Genomic DNA, 16,693 nt, shown 5'->3' with positions numbered 1-16,693 from the left:
AAAATCAAATGATCTTTTACAGAGATGCCAAGCCTATACATGGGGAAAGAAGAGTGTCTTTTAACAAATAATGTTGGGAAACAGAATACTCACATGCAAAAGAATTAAATTATCTTATACCACCCACAAAAATCAACTCAAAATAAAGACCTGAAGGTAAGACCTAAACCTATAAAACTCCTGGATAAAAATATAAAGAAAAGACTATACAACACTGGTCTTTACTGTGATTTCTTGGATATGACAACAAAACCACAGGAAACCAATACAAAAATAGACAAGTGGTACTACCTCAGACTAAAACACTTCTACAGAGCAAAAGAAACAATAAAGAGAGTGAAAAGGTAACCTACACAATGGGATAAAATAGTTGTACAGTATATACTTGATGAGGGCTTAATATCTAAAATAGATAAGATACTCCTACAACTCCGTAGCCAAAAAACAAACAACCTGATTAAAAATGGGAAAGGACCTGAATAGATATTTTTCCAAAGAATTTAAACAAATAGCCATTTGGTATATGAAAAGATGCTCAACCTCACTAATCATCTTGGAAATGTGAATTTCAATCACAATGAGGTATCACCTCACACCTGTCAGAATTGCCATTACCAAAAAAAAAAAAAAAAGAAAGAAAAGAAAACAACAACAAAAAAATGTTGTTGAGGATGTGGGGAAATTGGAAATCCTGTGCACTGTTTTGGGAGATGTAAAATGTGCAGTTGCTATGGGAAACAGTATGCAGGTTCCTCAAAGAGTGAAAAATAGACCTTCCATATAATTCAACAATCCCACTTTTGAGTGTTTATTCAAAAGAATTGAAATCAAGATCTGGAAAATAGATTTGTACTCTCATGTTCATTGAGTATTATTCACAATAGCCAAGAGGTAGAAACAACCTAAATGTCCATTGATGAATGAAGGGGTAAACAAAATATAGTATATGCATACAACAGAATATTATTCAACCATAAAAAAAGAAGGAAATCCTATCATATGCTACAACAAGGGTAAATCCTAAAGACAATATACTAAGTGGAATAGGCTATAGAAGGACAAATATGGTATTACTCTGCTTATAAGAAATATCTGAACTAGTCAAACTCAAAGAAGTAGAAAGTGGAATGGTGGCTGTTAGGGGCTGGGGGAGGAGGAAATGGGATTTTGTTGTTCAATGGGTATAGACTTTTAATCATGCATGGTGAAAAAGTGGTAGAGATCTGTTTTACAACCTTGTGCTTATAGTTAAAAGCACTATATTGTACACTTAAAATTTAAGAGGGTAGATCTTATGTTTTGTGTTTTTTACCACAACTTAAAAAAAAAAGCTGAAGAAAATACTTGCTATGGATAATAATGCTGTTTAATATTTTTTAAATTTGTGACTTGATTGGGAGGGAAGTAGAGGAGATATTTCCATGCCTTTATATTCTTCGATGCACACTTTTATTATCTTCTGAAATTATCAGCTGGGTGTGGTGGCTCACGCCTGGAATCTCAGCACTTTGGGAGGCCATGGCGAGTAGATCACTTGAGATCAGGAGTTTGAGACCAGCCTGGCTAACATGGTGAAACCCCGTCTCTGCTACAAATACACAGACTAGCTGGGTGTGGTGGTGCATGCCTGTAATCCCAGCTACTCAGGATGCTGAGGTAAGAGACTTGCCAGAGCCTGGGGCGTGGAGGTTGCAGTGAGCTGAAATTGTGACACTGCATTCCAGCCTGGCCAACAGAGTAAGATTGTCAAAAAAAAAAAAAAGTCTTCTGAAATTATTATGACTTTTGGCTTGGCTTATATTATTTTAAGATTAAAATGACTTTGGAGTTTAGGATTCTCTTCATGTTTTACCACTAACTGGCTTTTGACTTAGGAAACTGCTCCCTCTTTTGTACTATGTAGCTGTAAAGGGAGAACTCTTGAAAAAGCTTGAGAGAAATGCACAGCTGTCAGGAAGTGCAGCTTTTACGAATTAATATCTTGCTAAAATAAACAGAAGCTGCTTCAGCTTCAGTGCTAAGACCACTAGCAAATTTCTTTGAAAAAATGAGTTCATACACTTATGCCACTCAACCACACTAAATGTTCCACTAAAGTGCTGACTATAGGAACACATTGCCATTTTGTTTTCAAAATCAAAATGCTTATTTATTGATTTTACACTGAGAAGTAGAACACAGGCCAGAATACCTATACTGATGTGATCATTGAAAGATACTTTTGTCTTCTTCCACGTTTGACTTATTTCGATTAGTGTTAAACGCTTGGTGCTGAATTCAGAGGATGCAGTTGCAAATAAGAGAGCTCTCTCATTGCCCTACTAGGAACTACTTACATTCTGTTTGGGGAAAAGGGTACAAACTAAGTTATAGTGTAATTCTTGTTTTAAATACAATTTTGTTAAGTGTTGTAATAGAGAAGCACAGGTGCTAAATCAATGTTTAATGGAAAGATGACATGAGCTATCCTGGAAGGTGATCCAGTGTTCAGGGAATGCTTTCTTGAGGAGGTGATGATATGCAAGTTGAACTCCAGAGGACAGGGAAGACACCAGAATTTATGAATAAAAGAGATCTGGATGGCAATCTGGTTGGAAGTAAAGACTAGAAGCTTTATTTTGGAGCTGTGTTGCATAGTAAGCCCACTTCTTTTTAGATTATACTGTATGTTTATTTAGGGTGGTTTTGGGGGAGTTGCCTCTTGATGCAGCCTACAGAAGGGTGAGTAGGAATTAATTATATGAAAGTATGAAGTGGGAAAAAGAGCATCCTCCATGGCCACAAGGTAGGACTGAGTGCAAGTATTTAAGGTCTGTGTGGTTGGAGGACAGAGCAAGAGTGCGAGGTACAGACAAGACTGGTAAAAAGCCACATAGGCCAGATCACACGGGCATGATTAAAGACCATCTGAACTACTTTAAACATTATACTATCTATGAGGATAAAGAGTTACAGAAAATGACATTTAATTGACAGGTATCAAGCATAAAGGACCTGATCATAATTGCATTTTAGGAATTACTCTGGGTGCTGTGTGAGAATGAATTAGAGTAAGGGTGTATGCCAGAGACCAGTTAGAAATCTGTTTCACCAGTTCTACACAGAAATGATGCTAGGTTAGATGTTAAAGTGGTCATCATGGTGATTGAAAGAAATAGATAAATGTTAAATAAATTTACACAGACAAGTATACAGATACTGTAGAGCATGACTTAATATGCCAAGGGGATCTGAAAAGCTTACAGAAGTGACATTACTTTAATCTTGAAGGATGAGAATAAATTTCTGGTAGAAGTATAGTTTAGCACTTAGATTCAATTGCAAAGATATGCAAATTTTAAATGATTACCTTTTTACTAGTGTTTCTTTCATAATCTTTAAGAAATGTTACATAATTAGTGTTCTGATTTCTGTAATTGTGTTACTAAGTACATTAGAATATAATAAATTTACATTTCCTGAAGACCATTTTATAATTTAGACATAATTAATTCAGATTAACCCCTTCCTCATCAACACTCACCCAAATCCAACTATGCTAGTTACAATTTGGGATATTTTACAAATTTTTTCTACTTTCCATTAAATCATCTGGTTTGTTTAAATCTTTGCATCAATTAAGCATGTTTTCTTCCACACTAAATTCCTGCTTGTTTTTGTCTCACAAAAATTACGACTAAATTAGTTTAATTATTTTGGAAATAATTTTAGAGTCTAAAATACTTTACATATTCCTGGCTTTCTTATTTTGAAGGAAACGTGCTTGGATCTGGGGATTGTCTAGGCCAAAGGTTATTAGATGTAGAAGAATGCTGATTTCTTAGCATTTATAAATCTCTAGTTTTTGCAATCATAGGAATAGACTGCACACACTTTTCAAAGCATTTTATGATTATTTGGAATATTACTTGTGGCTGATAAGGATGTCTGTTACCAGCCAATCTTTAGCAAGCACTTAACTCTCCTTTTATAATTAATATTTTCACTTCCTATATGGATGGAATGCCTGATGGAAATTTTATCTGGAAAAAGATTCTGTATCATATTTTAGTGCAGTACAATTTATTTATCCATTTTTGCTATTTTTATTAAACAAATCAAGCTAGGATATTAGTCTTAAACCCTTGCTTTGAAACTAGTGATTGTTCTATGTAGTCAGTGCCAGGTCAAAGAGAGTTCAATAAGTTATATCTCATCTAGGCATTGCCCTGTGCACCATCTGCCCATGTTAAATCACAGTGATAAGTAGGATGTGTACTTATGCATCGCTAATTCTTGTTTGGCCAGAAATTCATGTCATCTCATGGTCATTACAATTGTCCAATTATAGTTGATCAAATTGGATTACCATTAATTAGTGAGTCTGTCTTATAGTACAGAGGGCTAGTTGAACATATTTATCTGTTTAAGTGGGCTGTCCTCAGAAAGCCAAATGTCATGTTTGAAAAGAGAAGTCTTGTTTGTGGGGAGGGAAAGATAGGAGTATGGAATTACTTTACATGTACTAAACCGAAGGAGTGATTTCAATGTAGTCTTTTAGTAAGCTTAATAAAAGTTTGCTTTATTCTTAAAGATCTTTTAAGCAAAATAACATTAGTTATGCAATGGATGATGGATGCTATTTATCTACAAAGAAATGACATGCTGAGGTTACTAAAACAGAAATTCTATGGCCCTTGTGATGGGAAGACATTGCTCATTCTGAACAACCCATTCATAACTGATTTAAGTCCCTGTGAAGATTTGTAATATCTTGAGTAGTGTCAAGCCAGAAAATTGTTTCTGCCTTCCTGCTAGCTGCACACAGCATTACAAAATTGTGATGGATGCACACTGACTTATGTCTATGTAGACTGATTCTTATATTTGAGAGGCAAATGGGTGAGAACAGGACATGTGTTCCCTGAAGATGCTAGTGGGCCTTTGTGCAATGATATCTGCCTAAAAAACTAGAGAAACATCTGTGGTTAGATAAGATTGGAGAGAGCCAAACTTATCACTTTCTGATATTCTCATTTGAGAGTGATGGCATTGGTATATCACATCAAATCCTACTGTATAGTAATGCATCATGGTGACACCAGAAAAGCCTGAAGTTCTCTAGGGTTTTATTTGACCCAACAGTTCTTTCAGGCATAATCCATTCATCTAGAATAAAAAGGGGGGAGGGAGAAAGAGAGAGAGAGAGAATTTCTCCCTTTTCCTCACTGTCTTCAGGTATTGATTTTGACTTCTTGATCTTCTTTAAGAAGGAAAAAACTATTAATGCCTTTGCTATTTCTGCCCAACAGTTCAATTTTCATATATTTTTGACAAATTTCCTTAACAAGAATACCTCAACATCAGAACTAAAGTTAACTTTAAAGGAATAGTTTATGTTTCTGGAACATTGCTGAATTAAATATTATTATTTTTTTAAAAGTGTATCAACTCCTTCATTTTTCTACTTTTTCTTTCCATTTATACTTCCACCCAACCATCCATTCATCCATCAAACATATATATGTATTTATTGCCTGTTATGTGGTGGGCAGTATGAAGGGTGCTTAGAGAAAAATGGCCAATAACATGACAGAACCTGCCCTCTAAACTTACATATCTGGCCATTATTATTGAACAAAGGTGTTTTGAATGCCTTCTGTGATGAGCACAGTGCCCCTTGTGCAGAATTTGGAAAGGTACGCTTATATGGAGATACATGGAAAAAGAAGATCCTACTCCTTACTTGGAAGATTTTTAAGTCTAACAGTGATTTATCCAGGGAGTCTCAGGTTCAAATGTAGAACTTGCTATGATCTCAGCCCTTGCAATAAGCACCTTGTCAGCTCAGGCAAAAATCAGGCCTATACTGACCCAGCACCTGGTCAATCCACTGAGAAGGTCGATTTGATGGCATCTGATGGTCTACAGATAAAGTAATTATTTCATAGGATCATACAATCTTTGTTAGGTCCTGCATGGATGGTAACTGGCTGCACAATCAAACCAAAATTATTTCCTCAGGAATGTGTGATAAGGATAGACATTTTGGAAATGGATATGGAAAGTTTCAAACAGAATATAAATTATTAATGTTGTGGCAATTAGACTTTCACTTCACTGAAAATACTATGTATGGATTCAGCAAGCATGCTAACATTTAAAACAAAAATCCTCTTGGGAAGGCAATTGCTTTAAGGTCGAAAAAATAGCTCATTTTTCAGTGAAAGAATTTGAAAATTCTGTCTTTGGAAACCAAAATACTGTATGGCAGAGTTGGATGTATCTTTCACTTTAAAACGCAGACTCTCTCTGTGGTGAATGTACTTGTTGTGGTAAAGTATTTGAAAGGAAACCCTCAGAATAATTTGGGGTAAGGAAAAATACTGTTTTAAAATAAGCCCAACCCATCGGTTTTAAACCTTGAAAACTGCCTTACTTTGAATAAGAAAGAATTAATAATTGTGTATAGCATAAATTATATATGATTGGATTATAATGCATAATCGTGATTTAAAACAAACTTCCAATTTTAAGGGACTCTAGTATAATGCTGTGACCTCGACGATTTTTCCAAATGAATTTATGTTCTTTAGAGTTAATATTGATGATCTGATATACTTACTTCGTGATTGGGTCTGTGTCTTGGCAAATCTCTCTCTAGATAAGTGATTCCTGTAAATGTTGAAAATTCCTTTACAGGTTAACTTTCCCATCATTTTTTATTGCTTATGCTATAAAGTTTAAGCCTAGATGCATCCTTTCTGGAAAGAAGGGTCCTGCTAATCTCATAAGAATCTCATAATAAGTTCTCTTTCCTAAGGTTTGTATTTTGTGTGAGGATCAGCAAGGAAAGGGAAAAGCCAGAATGCCAAACTGCAAAGAGTTACTCTTTACTGTAGGGCTCCATCCAAAAAGGATTTGTAACACAGTGTACAGTCTTGTAGCCCAGCTGTGTGGAGCATTGATTGCTTCTGCCTAGAGCAGGGATACTGTCAAGTTGCTCTGTGAGTTGAGTCATCTATTGACAAAGAGCTACCAGCCCGCAGATAATGCTGTGCGGAGCTGCTCTGGCTGCTCCCACTGCTCCCACGATGCACTGCTTATAGCAGCTGTCAAAGATACTGAGGGATCTACGGGGGAAAAAAAGACTTTTACAACTGCCTGGAAGAAAGGGGTGTGAGGGAGGAGACATTTCTGTGCAGAGCTGACCAAAGGAAAGAGTAGGCATCAGTGCAGTATGAATGCATACCTCACCAAGCAACACAGCTGCAGCCGGGGGTCCGATGGGATGGATGCCGGCAGGAGTGCGCCCACCCTGATCAGGGATGCCCACTGCGCTTGTGGCTGGCAGAGGAACTCTCAGGGACTCGGGTACAGTTCTCAGACCATGCCTTCCTCAGGACCAGGGGGCCCAGCTTCAAACAGGACCGGGGGGTCCAGCTTCAACAGGACCTTGTGGGACAGTGTGCGGAAAAGCCCCCACAAGACGAGCACCAAGGGCAAAGGGACTTGTGGGGAGCATTGTACCTGCCCACATGGTTGGTTCAGCCCAGCGCAGGTGAGCCTTTTCCTTATGACTTTCCCTTGAGTATCTGAAGAAAGTGAGAGCAAGTTGCTTAAGGTTAGAATGGCTTGGAAACTTAGCAGAATACCATGGGTATGCCTGTATGTAAAATATTAGGCCAAGAAAAACCTGTCATTTTCACACATGTTTGTGGGCTCATACCTCTGGGTGGCCTGTGCAAGTCTAGGGATGCTGTGTTCAGTTTATTTCACTGACTTTTCACCAAGTTCAATTTCTCTAGTCCTCAGGTTATATTATTTTGCATCATAGTCTTTTAGTAGCCCTTTTACTTCTTATCATTTTTAACTTTTGTTCAGTCCTGCCTATTTATTATTTTAAAGAATAGAGAGAAAACAAATTTTAACCAAACTTTCCATCTCTTTAAAGGCAAAAGAACATTTGTTTCTTTAGCTATAGAAAATAGTGATTTGAAGTATGCTATTCTAATTTTACTCTTATAATACTGTATGCCTTTTCAGTTATGGAGAAGAAACATTATTTACACTAAATAATTTTACAAAGAAAAGGAATAATTAAGAGCAAAATAGAGGATGATTAAAATTAGAATAAAGAATGAAGCACTTCATTTATTCATAGAGAAGCAATAAGTTTATTTATATTAACATCTATAGCTCTCTTTCTTCTGTAATGCATTTCTAAAGCAGATGTGTAGATACCTTTCATTTGATTCCTAGGTTATTCTAGCCCCCAGACTACTATCATTTTATCAGAAATAAAATTGGCTCATTTTTTTCTCTCTTCATTCAAAGGAGAGAAGATAACTTCCTGCAAATGCTGTAAAATATAAATAAAATGTACCTGTAGTCACTGTCATAAATACAGAACAATGACTGTTCTTAAATATGTATTGAAAAGAAAAAAGCTATATTTGCCGAAAAAAATTCAATCTCAATTTCAATATGATTTTAACATAGTGGAGAAGTAGATATTGATCATGAATAAAATGTTTTGGTGGGAGGTGTAGAGAATTTTTTAATTTTAATAATAGTTTGTAGAAAGCACTTCCAAGAATGTCATTTATCACTGGTCTTACATAGCCATATATATGGCTTTTGATTGACTTACATGGAATTATAAGCTTTGCTTAGAGAGATAGCGCATCTCAGCCTCTTGATTTAAATCAAAAATATATTATCATTTTATTATTAAACTGGTTTGGCTTAAAATGGAGCTTGACATTTAGAAATGCAGTTATTATTTAAAGTTAACATGAATTCCAAACTGAATAAAGAGTCTTAACAATTGTGAACACTCTATATACTCTTTAACAAATACATTCATTTAAATGTCTTTAGCTTACATCTCTGTATTGGTTACATTAAATTCTCAAGGCTCACATAGGCTAGGAAGACAAGCCTATTTATTAGATGCTAATCTAGCATGTGGTTGTTGCACAGAGTAGAGAAAGCAAACTTGCTTTATTGTTGCAATTATTTTAATCCAAGCTGTAATATACTTTTTATTTCATAAATGGTAATTTCCCGAACCCAAATCTCTATTACTAGGTTATAATAACCAAACTCTAAAAATGTTCATACATTTTTCATCAACTGAGGGAAACTTTTTATTTCCTTAGTTTTTAACAATGCCTCCTACTTGCCTGAAACTTATGACCATTTAATGCTTTCAAGGATTGAAATAGACCGCATACTGATAATTAGAGATCCAGTGACATATAAGAAGGCAACAAATTGAGGAGCCACCATCTCTCCTTATTCGTTTGCATAAGCATCTCTATACATTTTCCCTCCCATTCGCAAGTACTGTGTTATTGACTGGGACTAATAGTGATCCACAAATACTAGAGCTATGAAATCATTTCTTTTAGGACTTTCAATGTTTTAACACTCTTCACTTACCAGACCTTTCCGCCCTTTACCATTTCAGTCCTATAAAAGTGCTATGCTAAATTGATTAATCTGGCTTCACCCCATGCTTGAAAACTTTCAAATACATTATGTTAAATAATGTCAATTGTCTCTACACATACATATACACAGACTTTAATATATGTATTCAAATGTCTCACTATAACTACTTGTTTATATTAACATATTTTATGTATATATAAGTATATATATGCATATATATGTACACATATAAAAATTAGAGTTCTATATTATTCCAATTTTTCTGTCCTGGAGTATATCAGCTTGTTCTTCCAAAGAATTCTACATTCTATCCATATAAAGTATTTTTTCATGTAAATTTTATTTCCTTCTAGTAGGTACTCAAAACAACTGATATATGCATATTTATAGATCTGTTTCCATTGATATATGCATCCATAGCATACACCTAATATCTAAATTATATAGAGATGTGTAAGTACTATACACTTAGGTATATTATGACCAAAATAAGAACCTGTGTGTACCTATATATATATTCATGTGTCCACTAAAACTAAGGCCGTTTTTCAAATTTCATGATACTACTTTTTACCCCTTAAATTAACTGGGAATGTCCTGTGAAATATTGTAAAACCTAAAACTGGAGGCTAATGATATTAAACATTAGAATCCTTGATAAAGCATAAAGAATAGTGCATGTTTTAAAATAGTCCAGGGACTCACATGTGGTACAGAACGTGCCTGAGGGTTGTTAAGCATCTGGGAGCTTGGATCTTGCCCTCGGAGATATTTGCAGTATTACGTGGAAATCAGCAGTGTGATTTCCAGCTGCTATAATAGAGGGCCATGGTAATGACTTGAGTTCCTCCCAAGGCTCTTTTCCAAACTTCTGTTATTTGGGGTACTGTGTACTAACAGGACTCTGTCATTATGTTGTTCCTCAGCAGGTCTAAAAATCAGCTTCTGTCCCGTCTCAAATAAGTTTTCGTTCCATTTGGATCTGTAGAATTAATATAACCATAATCATAGGTAAGGAAATGGAAAATTATAGTGCCCAGAAGTGAGTTCCAAAATGTACATCTAGGATGTTAGTGACAGTCTTAGGAAGAAATATGTCCATCTTTGTTTATGTGACATTTCTTCCCAATTCAGACTAATCTAGGGAGGCAGCACAGAACAGTGGAGACTTAGACCAGAGTTTTGTGCATTTATCTGTCTCCCTCCTCTCCTCTCCTCTCCTCACCTCTCCTCTCCTCTCCTCTCCTCTCCTCTCCTCTCGTCTCTCCTCTTCTCTCCTTCCTCTCTCTCTCTCTCTCTCTCTCTCTCTTTGACTATCATGTACTGAGTGTCTACTGTGTACTATTCTGTCAGCCCTTGTGGGTATAATATTATAGTACACAAACTGGGTGCGGTGACTCACGTCTATAATCCCAGCACTTGAGAGGCAGAGGCAGGTGAATCGCTAGAGGCCAGGAGTTCAAGACCAGCCTGGCCAACATAGTGAAACGCTGTCCCTACTAAAAATGCAAAAATTAGCCAGGCGTGGTGGTGCACACCGTAGTTCCAGCTACTCAGGAGGCTGAGGCACGAGAATTGCTTGAACTCAGGAGGTGGAGGTTGCAGTGAGCCAAGATGGCGCCACTGCACTCCAGTCTGAGCTACAGAGTGAGACTTGGTCTCAAAAAAAAAAAAAAAAAAAAAAAGAAAAGGTCAGGTCCAGTGGCTCACACCTGTAATCTCAGCACTTTGGGAGACCAAGGCGGGAGGATCAAGAGGTCGAGAGATCTAGACCATCCTGGCCAACATGGTGAATCCCCGTCTCTACTAAAAATACAAAAAAAAAGTTAGCTGTGAGTGGTGGCGGGTGCCTGTAGTCCCAGCTACTTGGAAGGCTCAGGCAAGAGAATCGCTTGAACCCAGGAAGTGGAGGTTGCAGTGAGCTGAGATTGCACCATTGCACTTCAGCCTGGTGACAGAGCGAGACTCCATCTCAAAAATAATAACACTAATAATAATAATAAATAAAAAATAAAATTGTAAAGAAAGTAGGTATCTCTCCTACTACTGTGGAGCTTAGAGTCTATAATGGCCTATAAAATTTAGCAAATGATATACCATGTATACCGTGATATACAAATATTTATATCATCATAAGTCATAACTTAGAAGTTAAGCAAAATCTCAGAGAGTACTGCAGATACCACAATGAATGCATATTCAGGATACAGAGGAGTAAAAAAAAAATCGAGATACTTGGAAAATGCTGCATTTCTTTAAGCTTTTAAGATTTTCTGGGGTTTTTTTGTTTGTTTTGTTTGTTTTATTTTGTTTTTTGAGATGCAGTCTCGCACTGGTCCTGGAGTGCAGTGGTGCCACCTCGTTTCGCTTCAACCTCTGCCTTCCACATTCAAGTGATTCTCCTGCCTCAGTCTCCTCAGTAGCTGGGACTACAGGCACACACCACCACGTCTGGCTACTTTTTTTTTTTCTTTTCATGTTTTTTTTAGAGATGGGGTTTCACCATATTGGCCAGTCTGGTCTCAAACTTCTGACCCGTGATCTGCCCGCCTCAGCCTCCCAAAGTGCTGGGACTACAGGTGTGAGCCACTGCGCGCGGCCAAGATATTCTATTTTATAAAATGAGGATATAAATAACACTTACCTCAGAGGGTTGTGGTGATGGATGATTAACAAAATGTTAGCATAGTGCTTTCATATGGCAGAGGCTCAATTAATATTTAAGGAATAAATGAATGAATAATAAGTCTATAGTAAACGTTGGCTATTACTAACCTGTTTCTTAATATATTTTTTTGATTGGCTGGGAACAGAAGAGAAATGAATCAGTGAGGGCTTCATAGAGGTAGTGATACGTTGACGGAATTGAATTAAAAATGTTATATTTATTTATTAAGCAGATAAAAAGAGATAAATTTTTGAGCAGAAATGAAAAATACAGAAAAGCATATAACACCTTGGTGCCTGTGCACTCAGTTCTATTTGCCCAGAACATTGAGCCCTGGAGAGCAGGTTTGTTAAAAGAGATGCCTGGGCCGGGCGCGGTGGCTCAAGCCTGTAATCCCAGCACTTTGGGAGGCCGAGACGGGCGGATCACGAGGTCAGGAGATCGAGACCATCCTGGCTAACACAGTGAAACCCCGTCTCTACTTAAAAAAAATACAAAAAAAAAAAAAAAAACCCAAAAAACAAAAAACAAAAAAATCTAGCTAGGCGAGGTGGCGGGCGCCTGCAGTCCCAGCTACTCGGGAGGCTGAGGCAGGAGAATGGCATAAACCCGGGAGGTGGAGCTTGCAGTGAGCTGAGATCCGGCCACTGCACTCCAGCCTGGGCGACAGAGCGAGACTCCATCTCAAAAAAAAAAAAAAAAAAAAAAAGACAGATGCCTGGAGAGGAGGGTGGGGCCTGGTCAGAGAGAGCTGGGTCCGCCTTGATGAGGACTTCATAAAGTTTGAGTGCCTGCTCTGCCACTCTCTATTTGTTATGCTTCATCATCAGTGAACTCTTTGAGCCTCCGTTTCTCTGTTTGTAAGACAACTGGTTTTCTAGATGAATACCCAGATCTTATCCAGTACTAATAGTATGTGACTGTGTCAACTGATACTTACTAATTACTGGGAGGAACTTTGGAAATGATTTATACTTAAAAGCCAGACAATCTCAAATTTGAATTTACTAGCTCTGTGTGACCTTATTTGCTTAACCTCTCTAAGCCTCATTTTTCTCCTCCGTAAAACTTGGGATGATAAATTCGTGTTGCAGGGAAATGTTATAAGAATTGAAAATACTGTATATAAAAACCCCAGTATGGCACTTATAGCACAATTACTCAGGAAATGGTATTTATTATTATTAATGATATCTAAAGTATGTTTTTTAACCTGAAGAACTTACTATCCACCAAATTCGTCATTCGTATTGTGCTCTTTCATTCGAATTTATGGTTTTTTCACTGAATTTTTTGGTGTCTTCCTTATAATGATGAAGGCTAGGCTAGGCAACTGTCCAGAAACTTTTGGCATAGTACCACATGATGCTGATACTGAGGTGACATTATGTCCTTCAAGGTTCTCAGCAATTTATAACTGTGCACACTAGAAAAAAAAATCATGTAAAATAGAATTGTGTTGATGAAGTAGCATTCCCATAAGCTTGTATTTAGAGGTAAGGAAATGCTGAAAGATTTCCTCAGCAAAACTCTGCAAGAACAACTGTGTTTGAAGCCAAGCTCTGTAAATCTCCCCTTACAGTTCCTTTGCAGCAACTCCAGAACCAGCAGTTTGCAGCAACTTGAGTGCAGAGGACTTTTTAGTCCAAGAAGTAGGGTTGCCCTAGGATAAAATCTTAGGCTCAGTTTATGCTCAACCAGAAAGATCTGACAGCTTGTTTTAACTCAGTGCCTGCTTCGACTTATTCCTTTTAGAAAGACAGCCCCTTACCGAGGAAGAATAAGACTTTCTTGTCTCTGGGAAATACCAGCTGACCCCCAGGTAAGGGAAACAGAAGAGAGCAAGTGATAACACAGAAGGAATTAAAACTGTAGGCATTTCTGTGGTGGATGTGAAGCCATTTGGTCAACACTCCTGGCACCCATATTGCTGGATGCTGACATAAGCAGAGCATTCTCTCTAGGGCAGGGCAAGGAGAGGCCAAGCACACAGAATGGGAAAGAAAAGAACAAAAATGACAATATTTATTGCATACTCACCATGCTCACAATGTGTGAGACACTGTGCTAGGGGCTGTACGTTAGTCATTTCCTTCAATTTTCCCAATAACACTAACAGAGTGATGTTGTTATCTCCATTTTGAAGATGTGGAAATGGAACCTAAGAGTAATGCTTATCATCACACAACTGATAAAGGCAGAATGCATTTCAAATGCAGGTGTGTATGAGTTCCTTATTCTCTCCACCACATCTTGCAAACATAAGACCTTTTGAAGTACCCTGGGAGGTAAAATACCCTATAGAGACCTCTGTAAATCTCTAATTTAACAGAAATTTCCTTAAGGCATTCGGATGTTTTACATGGTTGGGAGTACGGGAATTCCCCTGCAGAATCTTGGATTCCCCTAGTCTACTTTATTTTCTGGTCTCAGGAACCCTGAGTTGGGTCCCTGAAGATCCCTTCCCTCCTTTATTATGGTCGAGAACTAAGTAGATCTGAAGCAGCTGGAGTTGATTCCCACAGCACTTAACATCAGAATAAGACACTTGCTGTGTAACTTGTAAATTGGATTCAAGTTTGCAACATTTGTGGTATTTCGGAACCACTTATTGTAAATTTAATATAAATACAAAATAAAAGTGCAGAGAGACACTGTCTTTAGTACAAGAGCATCATCTCACATTGCTGAGTGTGAATCTCATACAAACGTTCTATCTCCCTATATATCCATCATGCCAAGGATCGAATCTCTGTTTGATACCACCTTCTTCATTGTCCATCCTCTTTTTCTGATATTATTTGATCTGTTACAAGTGTAGCCTCACCTGGTTTTATTCTCCTTCATTCTCTACTTTGTTCCATTTTTTTAGTTTCCTAAAGGCATCTAGATGTTTTATAATTATATCAGAACTGTATGGAAACTTAGTAGTCACCTAGTACGTTTTCCAAAGGAGAAACTGTACCCCAGAACAGTTAAGAGAATTGCTCAAGGTCATTTCAGTTTGTGGTAGAATTGGTCCATGTCCTTAAACTCGGAATTGAGTTTTCCTTTTACTGTTACAAGTTGCCCTCCCTCTCCCAGTCATTCTGTGCTTATATGAAGAGTCATTATTGTCAGATAATTATGAGGCATGCAATTTATTGATAATTAAGTGTTGGGCATTATACAAAAAGTTATATAAACCTATTGTTTTTACTCAGAATTTAGACCAGTGATCCCCAAGGACAGATGGAGAGAGGACAGCCCCTAGAAATTATTTTTTAATTTTTTTTCCAACTTTGATTTTAGGCTCAGGGGGGTGTATGTGCAGGTTTGTTACATGAGTAAATTGTGTGTTCCTGGGGTTTGGTGTACAAATTACTTCATTACCCTGGTAGTAATATAATATTCAATAGGTAGCTTTTCAGTCCTCACCTTCTTCCCACCACCCACCCTCAAGTAAGCCTGGTGCCTATTTTTCCCCTTTGTGTTCATGTGTACTCAATGTTTAGCTCCCACTTATAAGTAACAACATGCGATATTTGATTTTCTGTTCCTGCGTTAGTTTGCTTAGGATAATGACCTCCAGCTGCATCTATGTTGCTGCAAAGGACATAATTTCATTCTGTTTTATGGCTGCATAGTATTCTATGTTATCAATGTACACAATTTCTTTATCTCTTCTACTTTTGGTGGACACCTAGGTTGATTCCATGTCTTTGCTATTGTGAAAGTGCTGCAAAGAACATACATGTGCATGTGTCTTTATAGTAGAATAATTTATATTCCTTCGGGTATCTACTCAGTAATGGGTTTGTTGGGTTGAATAGTAGTTCTTTTTTTAAGTTCTTTGAGAAATTTCCAATCTGTTTCCCAAAGTGGCTGAACTAATATACAGTCCCACTGAAGTGGATAAGCATTCCCTTTTCTCAACAAGCTCGCCAACATCTCTTATTTTTTGACTTTTTAATAGCCATTCTGACTGGTGAGAAAGCACTTTAGAAGAGCAGAGAAGTACTTAAGTGTTGTTAAAGATCAGAAGTGATACTGGGATTTAGGGGAAGAGGGCCAGGGATGCTAGACACCGTAATGTGCGTAGTGGTCCTGCCCCACAAATAATTGCCCCAGGTACTGCACAATTTTTAACATTCCACTAGATGTTCATGAAGATTAACGGAAAAAGTTTATTATTATCTAAGCCTAAAATCAAACTCAGTTTTACAAACGAGTATTTTTGCAAGGATTTAATAATTATTACATTTTCTGGGACTATAACTGCGCAAAAATCAAGGGACAATTGTACTTTGTTCTGTTAGCAATTTTGTCAGTTGTTCCCCATTTCGGAAGATCACATCCTTACAATATAATGCTGATTTTAGTATTGACACACCTCTCCTGCGTCAATCTGCGTGTATAGATTTCATCCTCAAATATGCAAGTAAAGAGATTTGAGACTCCTGTTAATAGATCTGGAACCAAATATTTTAATTTTTTGGTTCAAGTTTTATTTTGTTTTTAATTGACAAACAGTAATTATATATATTTAAGGGGCCCCATGTGATGTTTCAGTACATGTATACATTGTGAAATAATTAAATCAGAGTA

The 16,693-nt window shown here is 37.1% G+C and overlaps 1 protein-coding gene across 35 annotated transcripts in view; it reads left to right on the top strand.

Moving 5' to 3' along the window:
- The window catches only part of DLG2 (discs large MAGUK scaffold protein 2), a 2,233,585-nt gene that overhangs the window by 1,373,374 nt on the left and 843,518 nt on the right, over positions 1-16,693 (top strand). For 6 of the 35 annotated variants that reach the window (XR_012423578.1, XM_074014944.1, XM_045370178.3 and 3 more), the window contains exon 1: positions 7,003-7,540. The exons of the other annotated variants lie outside the window; for them this stretch is intronic. Coding sequence is in view for 5 of the 6 variants with exons in the window: in XM_074014944.1 (XP_073871045.1) it covers positions 7,220-7,540 (321 nt within the window). In the remaining variant the exon portion in view is untranslated. Of the gene's footprint in view, positions 1-7,002; positions 7,541-16,693 lie in introns of those variants that run through there. 35 annotated transcript variants of the gene reach the window in all.

Source organism: Macaca fascicularis, chromosome 14, assembly GCF_037993035.2.
Source record: "Macaca fascicularis isolate 582-1 chromosome 14, T2T-MFA8v1.1".
In the NCBI taxonomy this organism is placed as follows: Eukaryota; Metazoa; Chordata; class Mammalia; order Primates; family Cercopithecidae; genus Macaca; species Macaca fascicularis.
The sequence above is the reverse complement of the archived record's forward strand: the minus strand, read 5'-3'. Positions and strand labels throughout refer to the sequence as shown.